At 34.5% G+C, this 19,861-nt stretch overlaps 2 protein-coding genes across 3 annotated transcripts; one reads left to right on the top strand and one right to left on the bottom strand.

The window, feature by feature from the left end:
* The first annotated feature begins 525 nt into the window (after nucleotides 1-525).
* Nucleotides 526-6,436, top strand: LOC111396740 (squamosa promoter-binding-like protein 14). 2 transcript variants are annotated; one of them, XM_023023231.1, is made up of 11 exons: nucleotides 526-924; nucleotides 1,256-1,922; nucleotides 2,140-2,333; nucleotides 2,608-3,455; nucleotides 3,580-3,654; nucleotides 3,737-3,844; nucleotides 3,927-4,044; nucleotides 4,192-4,327; nucleotides 4,420-4,564; nucleotides 4,644-5,246; nucleotides 5,493-6,436. In XM_023023231.1, exons 2-11 carry the CDS (start codon nucleotides 1,312-1,314, stop codon nucleotides 5,919-5,921), a joined length of 3,267 nt encoding a protein of 1,088 aa, XP_022878999.1. In that variant the 5' UTR covers nucleotides 526-924; nucleotides 1,256-1,311; the 3' UTR covers nucleotides 5,922-6,436. The 2 variants fall into 2 exon arrangements, with proteins under 2 accessions (XP_022878999.1, XP_022879000.1); XM_023023232.1 differs by having other exon boundaries at nucleotides 568-739.
* A 573-nt stretch (nucleotides 6,437-7,009) lies between these two features.
* On the bottom strand, nucleotides 7,010-8,278 carry LOC111396739. The gene is made up of 2 exons (XM_023023230.1): nucleotides 7,780-8,278; nucleotides 7,010-7,665 (listed from the first exon to the last, which is right to left on the bottom strand). The coding sequence occupies exons 1-2, from the start codon at nucleotides 8,063-8,065 to the stop codon at nucleotides 7,172-7,174; spliced, it is 780 nt and encodes a 259-aa protein (XP_022878998.1). The 5' UTR covers nucleotides 8,066-8,278; the 3' UTR covers nucleotides 7,010-7,171.
* Nucleotides 8,279-19,861: the final 11,583 nt, after the last annotated feature.

Here is a 19,861-nt window from a genome sequence, read left to right as displayed (position 1 = left end):
AAAAAAAAAGGAAAAAAGAGGATAAATTTTGTGGGATTTTAGGCTTGATCGTATTCTATTATAAGATGAATAAAAGCTGATTGCAAAATAGAAATATCCTCTTCTTTCAAGAATGTGTAGACATTTTGTTTTATACGAATCTCTTACTATTTATGCACATTTTTCTTTAGTCACACCACATTATATCATTTATATAAATAGAAATATTTATGTGTTCTTGTTAACGATGATTATACTTTTCGATGCTGGGGTTGACTAATTCTTAAATAGAAAAAAAGCATTTTTGAATTTTTTTTTACAAAGTTTGCATGAACAAACTTACAATTTACCCAAAAAAAAAATAAAAAAAATCGAAAATTTGCAAATTTACCTGGTTATTAATACAATAATTTGACCCAAATTGTAATTATTATTTGTTAAGTACATGTAAAAATAGAAGGATCCAGGATGGATAGGTCGTCGGTCCGCTGGCGGCTGATACATGAGCCCCTGAACTTTCATTGAATTTACTGTTTGTGCCAAATAAGCTGTTCTGATAAAAATGAAAAATAAAAAATAAAGAAAAAATTGTGAAACAAAGAAAAAGTTTGTTGAAAGAAAGGACAGGAAGGAAAAGGTAAAAGATAGTTGCAGAAATTAGAGAGAGAAAGAGAGACAGAGAGGAGTATAGAGAAGAGACTTTTTGGGTCTACAATTTCATTGCCGAATTTCACTGTTTTTGCACAGATCTGTTGTTAGTGTAAGTTGTACGCGTTTTCTGATTTATTTTTAATCTATTATGGGTTATTCTTGAAAACTCGCCAGAATTACTACTAAGCTGTCCAAATCGGTCAATTCTGTTGAAGAAGTTCATTTCTACGAATATTTGTGAGATAAAAGGCATCGAAGTTGGGTTTTTGAAGATGAAATTATGTAATCCATAAGGTACCTTTTTTTTTTTTTTTAATAAATTAGTTTGTGTGGATGTTTGAATTGATCTTTGTTATTCCACTTGTTGAATTCTGCACTGATTATGCTCATAAACTGAACTTTATGCTTAATTCCGGCAAAAATTAGTCAAAAGGGTTGAGAAAAAATAATTGAAGGACCTCGTGTTATTGATTTTCTATTGATAAATTACCTTTGAAGAGAACTAATTTATTAAGGATTTCTTTACAAATCTGGAACTTTTGCGCTGACAATTTTTATATGCTTCTGAGTTTTGGCTATTATACTAGGTTAGTTTCTAAGTTTTTCTCATTTTCCCATGGTGCAGATTCGTGTTTTTATTTTTTCCTTTGTTGGGGTTATTTAAGTTTGTGTTTTGGAGAGATGGAAGAGGTAGGTGCACAAGTAGCTTCACCAATACTCATCCAGCAATCACTCGCTGGAAGGTTTTGCGACGCGCGCCCAATGGCCAAGAAACGCAATCTGCCTTTTCAGTCGGCAAGTTTTCCGCATCAGATTCCTTTGGATAACTGGAATCCTACGTCTTGGGATTGGGATAGTGCCAGGTTTGTTGCTAGACCTTCGCAATCTGATGTAGTCCGGGGCGGAAGTGCTACTCCGGCTCCATTGAAGGTGTCAACTCATAAAGGTGTACAAAATAACACAGCTGATCCTAAGAATGCTGTCCCCGTTGAAGATGGAAATGATAATGAAAATCTTAGATTGAAGCTTGGAGCTGACGGAGATGGAGATGGAAGAAATGGTGTCTTGACTTTGGTAGAGGAGCCACAACTGGTGTCGAGGCCTAATAAAAGAGTCAGATCTGGATCGCCTTCTGGTGCTAGCTATCCTATGTGTCAAGTGGATAATTGTAAGGAAGATCTATCTATGGCCAAGGACTATCACCGCCGGCATAAGGTGTGTGAGGTTCATAGCAAAGCCAGCAAAGCCTTGGTTGGGAAACAGATGCAAAGATTCTGCCAGCAGTGCAGCAGGTTGGTGTTTTTGACTATCAGCTCTGCTAAGTTAATACCTAATTTCATCCTGTGTGATTGTTGTGTTTGATTCCCATACTATAAGTTGGCCTAATTTATTTTGGGAGAAGGATTATTTTTATGCTGCTATTAGTATGTCAAATTTGTTTAGCATTTGATTGCTTTCACAGGTGCATGATACGACAATGTTTTATCAACATTTCTTTTTCTTTGTCAGGTTCCACCCCCTTTCGGAATTTGATGAGGGAAAGAGAAGCTGTAGGCGTAGACTCGCTGGGCACAACAGGAGGAGGAGAAAAACTCAACCAGATGATGCTACTTCACGGTTGTTAGTTCCTGAAAACCATGACCAGAGTGGAAACTCTGATCTGGATATTGTCAATTTGTTGGCAGTTCTAGCTCGTGCACAAGGTATAACTAGCTAAGCATATTGATTCGGTGCATTGGTGCTCTGGCTGTGGCACCCATTTGTTTCTTGGAGGGTGGGGGTCATTTCTAGGTCTTGCTCTATAAATTTTTTCCATTGGGAAAAAATGAACTTTTTGTGGATTTGTGATATATGAGTAGCAGCACATGTGCATGAGAACTCGTGCCATCAAATGCACATAAGCATTTATATACCTTCATTCTCTCGCATCTTGGACACATCTGAGATTTTGCTAAATATGTTTACTTATGATTCTAGGGAATACCGAGGACAGGAGCAGCAAAATCTCATATGTACCTGATAAAGATCAGCTCATACAATTACTTAGTAAAATAAACTCTCTGCCCTTGCCTTCAAACTTAGCAGCCCAATTGCCTGTTATGGGAGGTTTGGACGGAAGGATTCCGAACCTTATATCCTCTGGAAATATGAATCGATTGAATGGGAATGTTTCTTTGCCATCAACGAAGGACTTGTTGGCTGTTCTTTCAGAAAATCCAGCAGCAGCACCCTCTTCTGATGTAATTGAAATTCAATCTCAACCAAGCAGCGATGGAAGCGACTCTGAGAAAAGTAAGTCAGCGTTTGTTGAACAAGCTACATCTCTCCATTTGCAAAAAAGACCTACTTTGGCGTTTCCCTCAGTTGGAGGAGAGAGAAGTAGTACAAGTTACCATTCTCCTGTGGCTGATTCAGATTGCTATGTTCAAGAGACATGTCCAAATTTGAAGTTACAACTCTATAATTCTTCACCTGAAGATGATAGCTTAAGAAAATTACCATCTGGTAGAAACTATTTCTCATCTGACAGTAGCAATCCTTCACAAGAGAGGTCTCCTTCATCTTCACCACCCGTTGTACATGACCTGTTCCCAATGCATACTTCAAGAGAACCTATGAAGCCTGATAGCGTGTCTAATAGTGAAGTCAATACCATGTATGCAAAAGCAACTACAGTCAACCAGTGCAATACTTCTCTTCAACTTTTTGGAGCCTCGAAAAGAGCTGCCGAAAACGGCTCAATTCAGAGTTTTCCTCACCAAGCAGGGTATACATCTTCTTCTGGGTCTGATCATTCACCATCAAGTTTGAATTCTGGTGCTCAGGTACTTGATAACCACTCCCTTGTTTTTTATTTTTATTTTATATATATATATTTTTTTTATCATAAACCATATCTTAGTTGTGTTTACCTTGGATACACTTCACTGGATATATTTTGACGTGTAGGATCGTAATGGCCGAATTGTTTTTAAACTATTTGACAAGGATCCCAGTCATTTGCCTGGGTCGTTGAGAGCGCAGGTGAGATATTGATGCTTGACTTTTAGATTGTTCTCCTTAATTTTACTGGATACCTCATGGTTTACTTTGCCTCATGTTTCAGATATACAATTGGCTTTCTAACAGTCCTTCAGAAATGGAAAGCTATATTAGGCCTGGTTGCATTGTTCTATCTGTGTATTTATCAATGTCCTCCTACGCCTGGGATCGAGTGAGTGCTGTTCTATAAAATATTTTAGCTTTACCTACATAGCTTTCCAATGACCATCTTTTGGACCTGTGTGTTTTTGCAGCTTGAAGGAAAGCTCCTTGATTATGTGAAGTCTTTGGTCAATGATATTAACACCGACTTCTGGAGAAATGGAAGATTTTTGGTTCACACAGATGAACAAATGGCTTCCTATAAAGATGGTATTCTTCTTCATCTTTTTTACTAATTTCTCGTGTGTCTCTCGACGTGCTCGCACTTGCAAACATGCACGCGCACCCCCCTAGACATTAAAATCTTAATGAGATTTCTTGTCTTAACTTCTCTTCCTTGCGGCAAATCAATCTCAGGAAAGATTCATCTTTGCAAGTCCTGGAGAGCCTGGAATACCCCAGAATTGATCTTAGTCTCACCTGTGGCAGTTGTTGGTGGGCAAGAGGCCTCTCTTCTTTTGAAGGGGAAAAATTTGACTATTCCTGGCACTAAGTATGTGTCTGATATTTTGTTCACTTGAAATTGAACCCTTTCATATATTGGGATGTTCTTTCCTCAAGAATTTTTCTTTAATTATTATCCAGGATATATTGTACGCATACAACTGGGTACAATATGAAAGAATTTCCGGCAGTGGCATGTCAAAAAACTGTATATGACGAGATAATCTTGGATAGCTTTAAAATTCATGGAGCATCATCTAGTGTGCTCGGCCGCTGTTTCATTGAGGTAGCATTTTCTTAGAGAGTAATCTCTTCTGTAATCTAGTACTAAATTTCAAATTGTTAACATGTATATGTGGGAACAGGTTGAAAATGGTTCGAGAGGTACGAGTTTTCCGATAATCATAGCAGATAATACCATCTGTCAAGAATTGAGACTTCTTGAGTCTGTAATCAATGAAGGTGCTGAATTGCATGATGTTATTTCATCTGATTACATTCAGAATCCAGATAGGCCCAGGACTAGGGAAGAAGTTCTCCATTTTTTGGATGAACTTGGCTGGCTTTTCCAGAGAAAATACAACTCTTCCTTGTTTGAGAGCCCAGATTATAGGCTTAGTCGGTTCACATTTCTTCTTACATTTTCTGTTGAACACGACTTTTGTGCTTTGACCAAAACGCTCCTGGACATTCTGCGAGAAATAAACTTTGGTCGTGAAGAGCTAGCAAGGGAGTCTCTGGAGATGCTATCGAAAATCCACCTGTTAAACAGGGCCATCAATAGGAGGTGTAGGAGAATGGTTGATTTGCTTATTCATTACTCCATTAGTGACTCTACTGATTCCTCCATGAAGTATATTTTTCTACCTAATTTGGCTGGACCTGGTGGTATCACACCTTTGCATTTGGCTGCTTCTACATTGGGTTCAGATGATATGGTTGATGCTCTGACGAGCGACCCGCAGGAGGTACTAATTTCCTCTAAAAACTCCTATTTGACTTTTTCAATCTGAGGTTTGAAAATCCCGTAAGAATGTTATAAATAGTTCACTTGTACAATTCCATTTTCGTGACGGGTTGAAGCAACTGAAAATGCTTTATAACATCATGCTGCAGTCTAAAAATTTTTTGGCCTCTGGTGTAGGGGTGGGGATTCACATGTTTTCATCTACTTTGCAAGTTTTGATCCTTACATTTTTGTATTGCATCTCTAGATTGGGTTGCATTGCTGGAAATCGGTTCTCGATGCAAATGGGATGTCTCCCTATGCATATGCCTTGATGAGGAACAACCATTCCTATAACACGCTTGTCGCTCAGAAGCTTGCAGATAAAAAGAATGACCAAGTTTCTGTATCAATTGGAAATGAGATTGAGCAATTCGTCATGGAAGTTGATCGTGGTCACAAGAATACTTTCCATATCAACCAAGGACAAAAATCTTGTTCCAGGTGTGCAGCTGCAGCAGGTAGATACAGCGGAAAGTTTCCAGGTTCACAGGGATTGCTTCAGCGTCCATACATTCATTCGATGCTCGCCATTGCTGCTGTATGCGTTTGTGTCTGTCTGTTCTTTAGAGGGGCGCCAGATATTGGTTCAGTTGCCCCATTCAAGTGGGAGAACTTGGGTTATGGTCCATTGTAGTCTCTATTTAACAGGAAAAGTGACCACGTTGTAAGGACGATCAAACAAGAGAGGAGGAGATATATTGGCAGCGGGTGTACCACTTCACACAGTTACTTCCTTCAAAAATGAAGACTAATCAGTGATAGTGGTATGAATTAATACCACAATTCAGAATTATTACGAGCTAAGCCTTGACAAATAGCTCGTGATCTATCTGGATGCAAAGCTGCTGCTCATACTCAAACCTTATTAAGCGTAATTTATAGTAAGAGATGGACTCAAGGACGTGGGGTTATGCGAGTTAACGTTTGTTATGACACGTTTCAGTGGCAGTACTTAAGAGGAAATCGTTTTACACTTTCTTTTTTGATTGAAGCACTTGACCTATACCATGGATATTGTACTCAATGTGAGGTGGTTTTATTACTGTAAAGAATCAGTAGGTAATTAGAAATTGCCATGTTTTATAGCTGAATAGAGATCTGTTTTTCACATCATATCTATAGTAAAAGATATCTGGTTGTCTATTCTAAGCAAGTTTTTTCTTTCATTTATTGGTGTGTTTACATGGTAAGTAAATCCATAAGTTCATAACCATATCAGCTAATTCTTTGATTTCTACTAGTAAAAGGGATTTTAAACTAAGAAGTAGACCCAAGAAGCTTAAAAAGGAGGTATTTTGGGCAATTGCAACAATTGCAGCTTAAGTGGAAGGCAAAGAACCTCAAGCCATTAGTGAGATACTACTCTGGAAGAACATCGAAGTGGAAAATAATTCCCTGAATGAACGATCATAAGCAAATAATATTGACATAGAAGACGAATTATGCTCAGGATCTAATCAAATTGTGTTCTATTACTCAGTGCGCAGAGATTACTCTTCAATGCTGTTATACTTGCTCATAGAAAAAATTTATGCCCCAATTTGGTGAAAAAGTTTTGGATTTTTGTAAATAATATTTTATTGTGTGAATGTTTGTTAAAACTGATCCCGTAAAAAAAAAGATTGAAAAGAATGGGAATCAAACGATGGGCTAAAGTTATGCGTCCCCTAAGTAATCCTTGTATATTTATTTGTTCGGAAACATGAGAATCAGATGAATCTGTGACATTTAATCTATCAACACGCTGATCATACTATTTCGATTCTAAAGTTACACACTTGCATACTTGCCACGTTGAATTGGATTTAAGAAAATGAAAATTGAAATTTTAAATAATATCTTAAAACATGCTTAGTCATGCAGCTTGGCCATGGACGGCTTGAATCAATTATTCTCCATTCTTGATCTTCTGCCACGCCTCCCTCCTGTGATACTGTCTACAAGGTATTCACCCACACCATTTCCAACTCCGTCAACAAACCCTCCTACGAATTTAATAACCATTTGAGAAGCAATCCGGGTTGTTTTTCCGAACGTCGGCTTTTCCGGGGGAGAGATACCGTTGGCATGGAGCCCATTAATCAAATCCTTTGCACAAACTGCATGGAGATGGTAACCACAAACATTGCAACGATATATTCGACCTGACCTCCTCCTCTTGCACTTACTGCAAAGAATCCCAGAATCTGTACCTGATGCGGTTGTGTTCACTGGTGGCAACAGTTTCAATGTATGTGGATGCACCGGAAAGTTCATTTCAGTCGAAAGCTTTGCGCAGCACGGGTGCATCTGGAAACTGCAAGCCCTGCATCTGAAAGTGAACCCTTTTGTTGATTTGTCACAGACATCACACTTTGGCCATGAAATTCCGGCGTTTGCTGACAGTTACAACTCCATGTTATTTTCAAGATTAGATGATAACAGTACTTGCATAGAAAAGATAAACAAAAATCAGTGTCAAGGCCTTTTCTAAATCAGGGGCGGGTCGTTACCTTGTTTTGGTTTAGAGTTGAACACGAGCTGGTGTTGGCCGTGGAGGGGATGGTTTTCTAACACTGGAGGCGATGATGTGCAGAAATCGTGGAGCTGAAAATCACATTGCTGGCACGAAAATCTCTTGCCGGCTCCATACTCCTTGCAGCCGGCGCATGTAAAGAGTTCAGGCGAATCGACTTTTATCAAGGGGTGTTTTGAGTGAGTGTAGTGAGTTATTTCTTCTACAATTTCAGGCTGGGGTGAGGTTGGAAATCCTATCTGGGAATTCTTGTTCTTGTCCATTGAGGCAGAGGATTTCACCAGGGGATGCAATGGTTTCTCAAACTATGGTGCAATTTGGGAACAAGGGAATATTATTTATGCTGGCTAAAAGCGATCACTTTTTAAGCACCATTTCAAACAGGAGAGTGGAAAGAGAGAAGATTTCAAGTTTTCTAAGTATCAAGCTTTTTGGAATACACTTTAAATTCACGAGTTATTTTTGTTACCGTGTTGAAGGGTTTTGTACATGGAATTAGAGTAAGTTAATCAATATTATTGATTAATCTTGTCACGTATGATGTGCCTTAATCATGGACACATGATATGTACCCTTTTGAGATGCATGGTCGAATAGGATTCGTGTGTGTTGAGTGTAATAAATGTGCCTCGTAGATTTTACACGTGTACTAGGAAAAGGGAAATCTCAAAAATCCACGTTGAAATCAAGAAAGAATAAATCTGTTTCAATGTGATTTACTTGTTTATCCAACCTTTTCAGTCTAATAATTCTGTTATTGGCCAAACAACTATCATTAGAGGCCAGCTGGGGTCATAAAATTTGACAATTCCAACAAAATGAAGCCAATGAAGATCCAAATGTACAAGAAAAACTCACCCTTTTCTATACTTAACTAAGGATGAAAAGAATCAAAACACTGTAGGAGGGTTCTTATTCGATTTAAAGTGGAAAACCAAGAAAATGTTGCAGACTTTTTGGGTGTTAAAAGATTCATAAAAAAAGGGGGATCGTATTGTCACTCATTTTCCATGCTATGAGTTGTAAAGCAATTTAGGAAGGGAAACACGTTTTATGATTAATCTTTTATCGTACGCAATTAAAAATTGGCTAATGATTATAAATTGATATAATCGACGAATCACTTTTTACCAACACCACATGTCTTATCACTTATTCGCCATATATTTCTATCAATTTATCATTTAAACCATTTATAAACACTTTCCAAATAAGTGTCCATTATGCATCTTTTCACGTCTGCAAAAATGGAGACGTTCCAATGTATAAACCAAAATTTTAAGGAAGAGTTTCAAAATCTATATAAAAAGTTAAACCATTTCTCACGATTATGTATTAAGAACACAATATTAAATTAGAACCCTAGAATTTGATCACACGCTTTCAACTCCAAACAAATGGCATATCAATAGTTGATGCAATTACCAAAGTCATTGGAATGCAGAATTTTAGATTGAAACGAATGGCAATTTAAAATAAAATCCACAATAAGAGTATCCAATGATTTCCTTCCATGATTTCCCGCCCATGACAGCTGCAAAATATAATAGAGAAAACAAAGAAGACAATGGATCATATGAATATGAGAAAGCACCATTATCAAATAATCTTATATGTAATTCATGATATAGGCAACGATTGAACAAACTAAATGACGAATCCCTTCATGCATATAGACTAATAGCCGTTATGAATTGAATCCATGTTAAATAAACATACCAAATTCAAAAAGATCAAACATTTTCATATTTGAAATTTCCACCATAGAGTTATATTCAATTGCATTGAATATCGTATTTAAATTCTAAGCCATAGCCATATGAGCATATGACTTATTGTATATGATATGGAAATTCAGATTAGGATATAAAAGGCAAAAAAAAATAAAAATAAAAATAAAAATAAATAAATAAATAAAAAATCATCTCAAGATTGTTGGGGATTTTACACTGATTATACGTGCGCGCGCCCACACATCCTTAAAAATATTACCGATAATATGTGCATACATATTATTCAATATATCTTCTATACAAGCATGAAATTGGCTCATAAAATTTGACAATTCCAACAAAATGAAGCCAATGAAGATCCAAATGTACAAGAAAAGCTCACCCTTTTCTATAATTAACTAAGGATGAAAGGAATCAAAACACTGTAGGAGGGTTCATATTCGATTTAAACTGGAAAACCAAGAAAATGTTGCAGACTTTTTGGCCGTTAAAAGATTCATAAAAAAAGGGGGATTGTATTGTCATTCATTTTCCATGCTATGAGTTGTAAAGCAAATTAGGAAGGGAAACATGTTTTATGATTAATCTTTTATCGTACGCAACTAAAAATTGGCTAATGATTATAAATTGATATAATCGACGAATCACTTTTTATCAACACCACATGTCTTATCACTTATTCGTCATGTATTTCTATCAATTTATTGTTTAAACCATTTATAAACACTTTCCAAAGAAGCGTCCATTATGCATCTTTTCATGTCTGCAAAAATGGAGACGTCCAATGTATAAACCAAAATTTTAAGGAAGAGTTTCACAATCTATATAAAAAGTTAAGCTATTTCTCACAATTATGTTTTAAGAACACAATATTTAATTAGAACCCTATAATTTGATAACACGCTTTCAGCTCCAAATAAATGGCATATCAATAGTTGATGCAATTACCAAAGTCATTGGAATGCAGAATTTTAGATTGAAACGAATGGCAATTTAAAATAAAATCCACAATAAGAGTATCCAGTGATTTCCTTCCATGATTTCCCTCCCATGACAGCTGCAAAATATAATAGAGAAAACAAAGAAGACAATGGATCATATGAATATGAGAAAGCACCATTATCAAATAATCTTATATGTAATTCATGATATAGGCAACGATTGAACAAACTAAATGACGAATCCCTTCATGCATATAGACTAATAGCCGTTATGAATTGAATCCATGTTAAATAAACACACCAAATTCAAAAAGATCAAACATTTTCATATTTGAAATTTCCACCATAGAGTTATATTCAATTGCATTGAATATCGTATTTAAATTCTAAGCCATAGCCATATGAGCATATGACTTATTGTATATGATATGGAAATTCAGATTAGGATATAAAAGGCAAAAAAAAAATAAAAAAAAAATAAAAATAAATAAATAAATAAAAAATCATCTCAAGATTGTTGGGGATTTTACACTGATTATACGTGTGCGCGCACACACACATCCTTAACAATGTTACCGATAATATGTGCATACATATTATTCAATATATCTTCTATACAAGCATGAAATTGAATATAGAATCGACTCAAGAAACCAAGGATATATATGTAGATGAATTCGTGCCCTTCGATACTTTGATGAAAGTCATTCTTCAATTAAAAACTTTTCATATAAAAATAAGAAAAGTAGTATTTCTAAAATCAAATACAATGTAATGAAATTAGAAAGAAGAAAGAGGAGATGCAAGTGTACGATTGGTCGAGGCAAGTGAATCACCCTTTCCATAAGACGAATTTATACCACATATCCTATTTTGACACCAAGAAATGAGGTTTTTCTAGAAATAATATTTTTTTCCCTGTTGGGCCATCCTGGACTTGAACCAGAGACCTTGCCCAACTCCAATATGATCCCCATGCTCCGTTAGCCCATACTACTCCAGAAAGTATCCTTATGCCCCGCATTTATGCTAACGATTTTCCGACAATCATTCTCAAGATAAAACGATAACGTCTAACCATAGGGACACTCCAAATGGTTTAGACCAACGAACTTGAATGGAGTTTCCTTTTTTATCATAACCGTGACTTTGAGACAAAGGAATCACTTCTACAAAGTGTTTTTAGCTAAAACCAAAGTACAAACATGGAATGGAATGAATGATAAATGTCCTAGTGGTTCTTTATATAGAAGGTGATGGGGTGTGGTTGATCAGCATTTTTCATGAAGGACCAACTCGTTCCACCGCTCACCTACCGCCCATGTGGCGCTTGTGCAGCGCAATGCAGTGTGCTATTGTTCGTCTGGCAATGGCCTACCACTCTAGCAGTGGCCTCATATGCTGAATTCTGATTTTTCTTTCAAACTTTGGATTACAATTTCTCATTTATCATGAATTGGTTTTTAGATTTCAAATACATTACAGTGACTTACTCGATGAATAGAATAAGTTAATCTTCGTACTTTCGTAATTTGACTATTAGATTAAGTCTGAATATTTGGCCGAAATTGACACAAAGTCACTTTTCAATGTTCATACTTAACCAAAATTTCATTTCTTAAACCAAATTCTAACAGTTCTCACATATCTCCTTCATTATACATGTGAAGAATTCGACGAACTTTATTAACTGCTCGAACTATCTCATGTCATTTGTAGGTTAGGTATTGAAGGGCTTGTGCAAGACTTCTAAACTTCTATTTGTTTGTGAATCTAAGATTCCATATTGTGATTACAAACTAGAAAATTTAATATTTGGAACATTAATTTACAATCTGCAACACAAGGCTAATTTTTCATACCTAAACAATTGGAGCAAAAGTCCATATTACTATAGATTTAATGCTCCATGTGCATAAACAGATACTGAAATTCATAATTTATGTCTATTCAACTCACTGTATGCTAGTTTAATCTGGTTGAAAAATGCGACTTAATACAGTCATAAAAATTTATGGTATTGTTGGAGACCGTTCTTGTATAGTATGAATATTTGCTAAAATGCTTGATTTATATTCAATGCTTAATTGTATCCACATAGCTCTCTCCTTTTTCTAATTGCCATTTCTTAGATGCTAAAATACTAGATATCATGTTTCTGGTGTGCTAGATTTTGATGTTTGCATAGGCAATTTCATTGTTAATGCTGTGATGGAAGAAGTCAGAGACAGGCAAATTTCTAAATTTATTATGCAATCTTTGGATAGTTTATTCTATGTATCATCTTTTTCTACATTTTCTTGAAGCTATCGCTTTGACAACTCATTTATATTTAAATTGCAACACTGTTAATCAATTTTGTAATTTTTCAAAAGGGACAACATGAATTTAGTGAGCTTGAGTTGTTTTTAGATTTGGTCTATTTGGTGAACAACTATCACTGGAGGCTTTAGCAGCATTCGAGGTATGTTAACTACTAGTTTCTCAGTAGAGTGACTTGACCACTTATAAACATGGCAAATTTTACACACCTCACAAGAAACCTAGAATTGAAATTTAGGACGAGGAGGAGGGGTATTTTATGTCACCAACTCAATGTAATAACTATGTTGCAGCATAAATTAAATCATACACCACTTCTTTGTGGATATACTTGTCCATTAGTTATATGTCTTAGGAGTAATATTTCACTTTTTAACTTCTTTTTTCGTCTTTTTGGTGCAAAAATTGTTGATTTAAATTGTTTGGCATTGGAATTAACTTGATGAATTGATCTGGATTTACTTGTGGATCAAGCACAATGTTCACATGTAAGAACTCATCGTTTCATTATTCACTATATTTTCAAGTAAGAACAAGGTCAAAGGTTCTTGTGGCTTAATCTTTCTTCATTTCACAAGTAATAGTTTTCACTTTTCATTGATTGACGGTCGCATCACAATTTCATGAAGTGAAGAGTACAAACTTGGAGTTTGCAATGAATTATTTGCTATAAGAAACTAATTGATGTGTTTCTATGCATGCTTGCATGTGTAGGAGGAAAATGAAAATTTCAAGTTGCTAAGTTGCAAACAATGTGTAAATAAACTTTAAGCAAAATCAAAACTATGTTATTCCTCGAGTAATATACCAAGCATAGTACTTACAAATGTTGTAATTTGACATTGGCAAAAAGTGGTTTCTCTTGTAATGTGTTTTTAGTAGACCTGATATCTCACGTTTAATAAGCATAACTAATGTAGTTAATGCACAAAACAATTGATGCTCATTGGCTAGTTTGCAGCCTACTTTTTTTTTTTACCATGGTTAATTTTTTATTGCAATCAAATAGTTTCTTCATTTCACAACCTTCTCCGTCCCTAGTGGGCAGGACAGTGTGATGATTGTACCACCAGGGGGGTGCACATGCTGTGTTTGATAACTTCTAAGAACATCATTGTTACTTGTCAAAAACTAATTCAAATAGAAAAGGGCCTAATCTTCGATGTTTTCATATAGAAAATGCGTCATCCACGAAGAGTTTTATAAAAATTCAAATGTCTACAGATTCTAACTTATATGTTATATCATGCATTTTAAAGGACATATTATATTAAGTTTCCGTCACAAAGGAATATATAATAACTATAAATAAATAATACGGGTATGCAAAAATATAGAATTTTAATAATACTTAAAAGGAGTGGGCGTGGAGCTTGGAAATTGTGTTCTATTCATCTTATAAACAAACTTTTGTTTATTGACATAAAACAAGAATTAGGCTAAAGTAAAGTGAGAAAAAAATATGTGAATTCATCAAAAGTCTAACCCCCCCCCCCCCAACCACCTAAACCCACAAAAGGGGGTACCCAAAAAAAAAAAGTTTCACATGGCCTTATTAAAGGGACTCACAAAACATTAGATTAAGAAAAACTAATTAACTAGTATTTCACCATCACAGAAAAATATATGTTTTGGATAACAATTTTATTCTCTTAAATTTCTATCATAAATCTTATTTTCTTCGGTTCGTTTGAGATTTATCGAACTCTTCCAACATACTTCTATGTAATGAATTAAAATGCATCTTAACTATAATTGATAAGTATATAGTGCTATCTATAGATCTAGGTGATGCGATATTAATTGATGTTATCTTAAATGAATAAATATCTGCTATTTATCTAACTCATAATTCAATGTGAATTAGTCTATTTAAAATGACATATTAATAAATATCAATTAAATGCTTCCAGACTAGACATAAAACATTACGTATTGAGTAATAATCATCCAACCACAGACAAAAGGGCAAAGGGCCCTGCAGCACTTTCACTAAGGTGAATTAAAAAATACTAATTAAGAAAAATTATTTTTCTTATTCAAATTATAAGCTTAATACTTCTGCCTATTTATACAGACGAGTTGGTGCCGCTTTATTACTCCACGAGCCTTCATTTCTATATTGTCTGCCCAACAACAGAGAAAAAGCAAAACTTTGTAATTACGTGGCTTCATCTTCTTTATCTCTCTTCTCTGCAAATGCTAGTCATTCAGAAAATGTACCTTCTTCGAAACCCTTTAAATTTGAGGCCATTCTCCACCTAGCTTTCGTATCAGGAAAACTATCAATTACAGCAATGGAACATGTAATTGTAATCTTCATTATTAAGTTTTATCCCTTTTTGTACTATATATCGTACATTTTTAATGAGAACGAATATGTGGTAGACCCTGTTCTGTTGACATCGATTCTCTAGGTAAATATATATTTAGATAAGAATATAAAACGATACAAAGATTGAATACTATAGTTTATGTAAATGGCCATGGATGATTTACATGCAGAAATAAAAATGAAAAGACTGCTACTAAGCTTGAAGAAAAATGGAAATAATTTATTTTGGGTACTTTGAAGAACAAATTTGATTAGAATTAATTTACTTGTACAATGATGGTTGATAAGGTTTATTAATAATGTTTGATGTGTCAAAATCTAGACGGTCGATTTTTAAAAAAAAGTTTCAGAAATTTTTTGCTTCTTCTGTATGAATCAATCTTATTCAATTCCAATTCCTTCCCGATACCTCCCAAGGAAAATGTCGAATGGATCCCAAATTGACGAGTTAGTGTGATCTTATCCATACGGTTATGCACTTTTTGAATAGGAATCCGTTTTCGAAAGATCCTGGCTTTTGTACTTTGGTTGGTCTCTGAAATCCTTTGGATGACCTATGTTGTGTTGAAGGGATATCTATCTAATCCGATCGATTGCGTAAACCCCACGATAGCAACGGAACCGGGGAAAGTATACAGAAAAGATAGTTCTTTACTTGGGCTAAGGATCAAGTTGGTAATTTTTCTTACATCTCCCCCTCGCGGAGCCCAAGTATCATATACGCCCCCAAAATTATCTCGAGCTTATAATGAAAATCCTTGAGCCCCATTGTTCATTGTCAATTTATGATATTTTCCAAATGATTTTTGCTGTTTGACTCATAAAATAAAATTTTCTTTCCAATGAGGCTTAATATTGATCTCCATCTATTGTCTGTTAGGTCAATCTTGGAGCCACAACTGTATCACTGTAGGCAAAACTACTCTTTTATAATTACTCTTAATAGCTTACAAATTTATATATTTATTAGGTTCCTCAAACCCTATCTTTAAGTCATACTTTTTCTGGTCTGCTACTTCGTATTAAAAGGATGGCCTACTCGTGGTATAATCATAGAATACATAAAAGTAATACACACACATCGCCTTGCATTTTGGGTTTGGTCCCAAACGTTACATTCTTGTTGTACTTGAGTTCTTATTCACATTATGTCCTAAATAGGCATAAAATTTGTTGAAGAACAATTAATGCATAAATTCATATACGGAAAATTATGTCTATCAAATTGCTTCCTAATACCAAAGTTCCATCAATGGGGAAAAAGAGAAACTGATGATCATCCTCGCAAATGGATTCACCATACTAAATTCGATAAAATCTAGTAAAGCAATATAAAATTGGGGAATTTTCAAAAATGTCACAAAATTAACAAGTTCCCCAAAAGTTGTCATTTTCAATTTATGTGAGCAAAAGTATCACTTTTTTGTGTGAAATGTCCAAATTACCTTTAATGACACATTTTCATTAGCATTTAATGCTTGATTTGAAAGAATTGATTATATTGATGTGATGATTTATTTTATATATAAAAAATATAGATAAATGTGTATTATATTAATTAATATGAATTTGTGTTAATAAAAAAGGGTAAAAGAAATTTAAAATGAAACATAAACAAATATATCTTCTTCTTCCCTTACAAACCCTAATTTTTCTCATCTTCTTCATTTCATTTATCAAGAAGATTTTTCTCTTGCATTCATAATCCATTTTGAGAGGTTAGTTATTAGAAAATATTTACATTTTACTTCTACAGTTTACTGTTTTGTAAATATTAAATACAACCTGAACATATTTACTTAAAATTTTTGAAACTATTATTCATTGATTTTTTTTTTTAAAAAATCCTTCACAAATGTGATTATCACTATTAAGGTTTTGAATACTTTCTTCCATTCAAACCAAATAATGTTTTCATTAAATGTCTCTTCAATAACAAGGCCAATATGACCTTTTTCATCTAGCTCAATACTAATTATCACACTTAATGTGTTGTGCTGAAGAATATGTTCTACCCACTGTCATCTGCTTCTCGACATTTTCGACGGTTCAACTGTCGAATTTGACATTTACAAACCGTCGGGTTAGACGTTTGAAATGTCGAACCCGACATTTACAAATTGTCGGGATATATAGTTTTACTGCCAAATTGAACACTTAAAAACGATGGAAAGCCTTGATTTGATCTTTTACTATTGTACGGATTTACGTATTATGTAGTGCCACTTTTATGCTATTAAATGCCAACATATTGATTCTATAGAATTCTTATCGTTGCAATCCCAACATTTGAGGTATGAATAATCATTTGAGTTTCATCATGTCGCATGGGGAAAGTTTGTTCATGCGGATGACGAATAGAAGTGAAGAGGGGACAAAACCACTTACATTCTGGTTCCGACAAGTAATATCGTAACCGGACTTTTGTTAATATTGAAGGACAAACTTGATATTCTTGATCCTGGTACTCAAATTGAATTGAAGTTCAAGGTCGTTAACTTGAATATACCTCCGACCGAAATACGCGACGATGAAGACTTATTTTCATCACATCTCAAATTGAATTTAAAAGACAATTAGTGTGATGCTTTTAAAATCTAAGTGCGCTTGTATCACTCACACTTGGTCTATCATTTATGAAAATTGTGTACATTAAATCATGTGTACCATTTCATCTTGATTGAAACATGGTACGCACAATATTTTAATGCAAACAAAGAACTGCTCATTATGTTTTGCAAGAAAACGATGTCCAGTGATATTACCATGATTCACGAATGTTTTCGATTGAAACAAATCATAATATTCAATTCAATCATGTTTATTTTTAATTGAATACTAGTTTTAATCGATAAATCAAATGAGTTTCGAAAGCAAGAAAGTTATAAAATGCACCAAAAATCATTTTTATGTACACAACCTTGCTCAAGTATCGAACATGATTTAACCATTGTTTTGTACTGTGGAGTAGCTTCATGACCCTATTTAAAAAACAATCTACTATTCTTTACTATTTACTATTCATTACTATAAACATTTTCTGTACGAAACAAAAACAGTTTCCTCTGCCAACATCACATAAATAAAACCAACTAATGCAAAATTATATACATAAATAGAAAACAAAATGTTTTTCCATGCAGTTGCCACAGTCATCAAAAGTAGACCGTTGTGAAGGTTGCTCTTTCTTTGACAACGAAATCGATTGGTTCCATCTCCAATTATAGCAAGAATGTGTGCACCAACACTTTGACGATTATTCAAGTCATGAGTATGAGTCTGCTCATATGTCATCATACATTGGTGAAATTAGTATTCCGAGATAAAGCACGTAGAAAACAATGTGAAGAAATGTAATAACGTTCACCTTATGTGTAAAAACAATCTGATCACAGTACATAATATAACTCAATTGATTCATGCAATCTATCATAATCTGAATTCAAACAAGCAACTTCCACAAAAATAGATTTGAATTGTATGTGATCCAAAAATTATGAAGAATGAATCGTGACGGTGGTGGTAATGTTATACAAATAAAAACGTGAAACACAAAAATATAACCACATATGGAAATCAGTCACATGTGAGACGTTTGGATGGAAAAAATCTAACCAAATAAGGACAAATCAATCAAAAAAATCATGAGATCATAGCATTTCATATATGTTTATGTAAAACACTCGTGCAATGTTAGAATGAACCAAAGTTTGACTTGTGGAACTGAGCGGAGGGAAGGACTGAACTGTCGTTCTCGATAGTTCATCTGTCGACTGTTTCATCTATCGAGAATTACCGAGGCTAACTGTCGAAACCGACAGTTAGGCGCGATGGCATTTCTCTACATTAGTGAACTGTCGATAGATGAACTATCGGAAAATCTACTTTTCACCTCTAAGCAAATAGGTATTATTGAAACTTATTTCACTCCATATTCGAGCATAACAAAATATTAAAATCACAGGTATGCTGTCAACTGTCTAGCAAGAGTTCAACCTAAATACGGGTACCTCCCACAACAAATGGATTCCAAGTAATAGTAATGTTATTTCCACATCACACAAGTACCAAAAATATTGAAACATTCAAAATACTTGAAATTTGGACTTTGAAAGCAAAGGAAGAGGACAAATATTAAATTCGAACCCTAAATAATTTTTTCCCTCAACATTAGTGTTGGTACGTGTTACGTGTGCATATATGCATCACTAATAGAAGATGTATAAAAAAAGAGAAAATTAAAATTTATGGCATGAAATTGCAGAAAGTTGGGGAAAAACATTTCTAATCATAATGTTCGCGAAATATTTCTTTCGATTTAAATTACCGCAAGTGTACGGGTCGTAACAAGTAATAAAGTGGACTTTAGAAGTCCGAGTATCGTCCCACAGAGAAAGAGTAGTTCAATTTTACTTATTTTAGCCTTAACCGAAACTAATTAAGTTAAAATGAATTTTGGAATCAAAAGCCCTAATTTTGGGAGAAATCCCCAAATTGAAAAATCCTAATTTCAAATCAAACCCTAATTTGGGGGAAATCCCCAAATTGAAAAACCCTAATTTCAAATCAACCCTAATTACTTAAATTCACTTAACGAATGACTCAATTACGAAATGTTATAAAAATAAATGAAATGTATTGTCAATTTATGAAAATTTATGTAAAACAAATGCACTAGGATTACAAATCCCCACGTAATTACTAATTAAACCCTAATTTCACAATTTT

This window comes from Olea europaea, chromosome 7, assembly GCF_002742605.1.
Source record: "Olea europaea var. sylvestris chromosome 7, O_europaea_v1, whole genome shotgun sequence".
NCBI classification, from domain to species: domain Eukaryota; kingdom Viridiplantae; phylum Streptophyta; class Magnoliopsida; order Lamiales; family Oleaceae; genus Olea; species Olea europaea.
The sequence above is the reverse complement of the archived record's forward strand: the minus strand, read 5'-3'. Positions and strand labels throughout refer to the sequence as shown.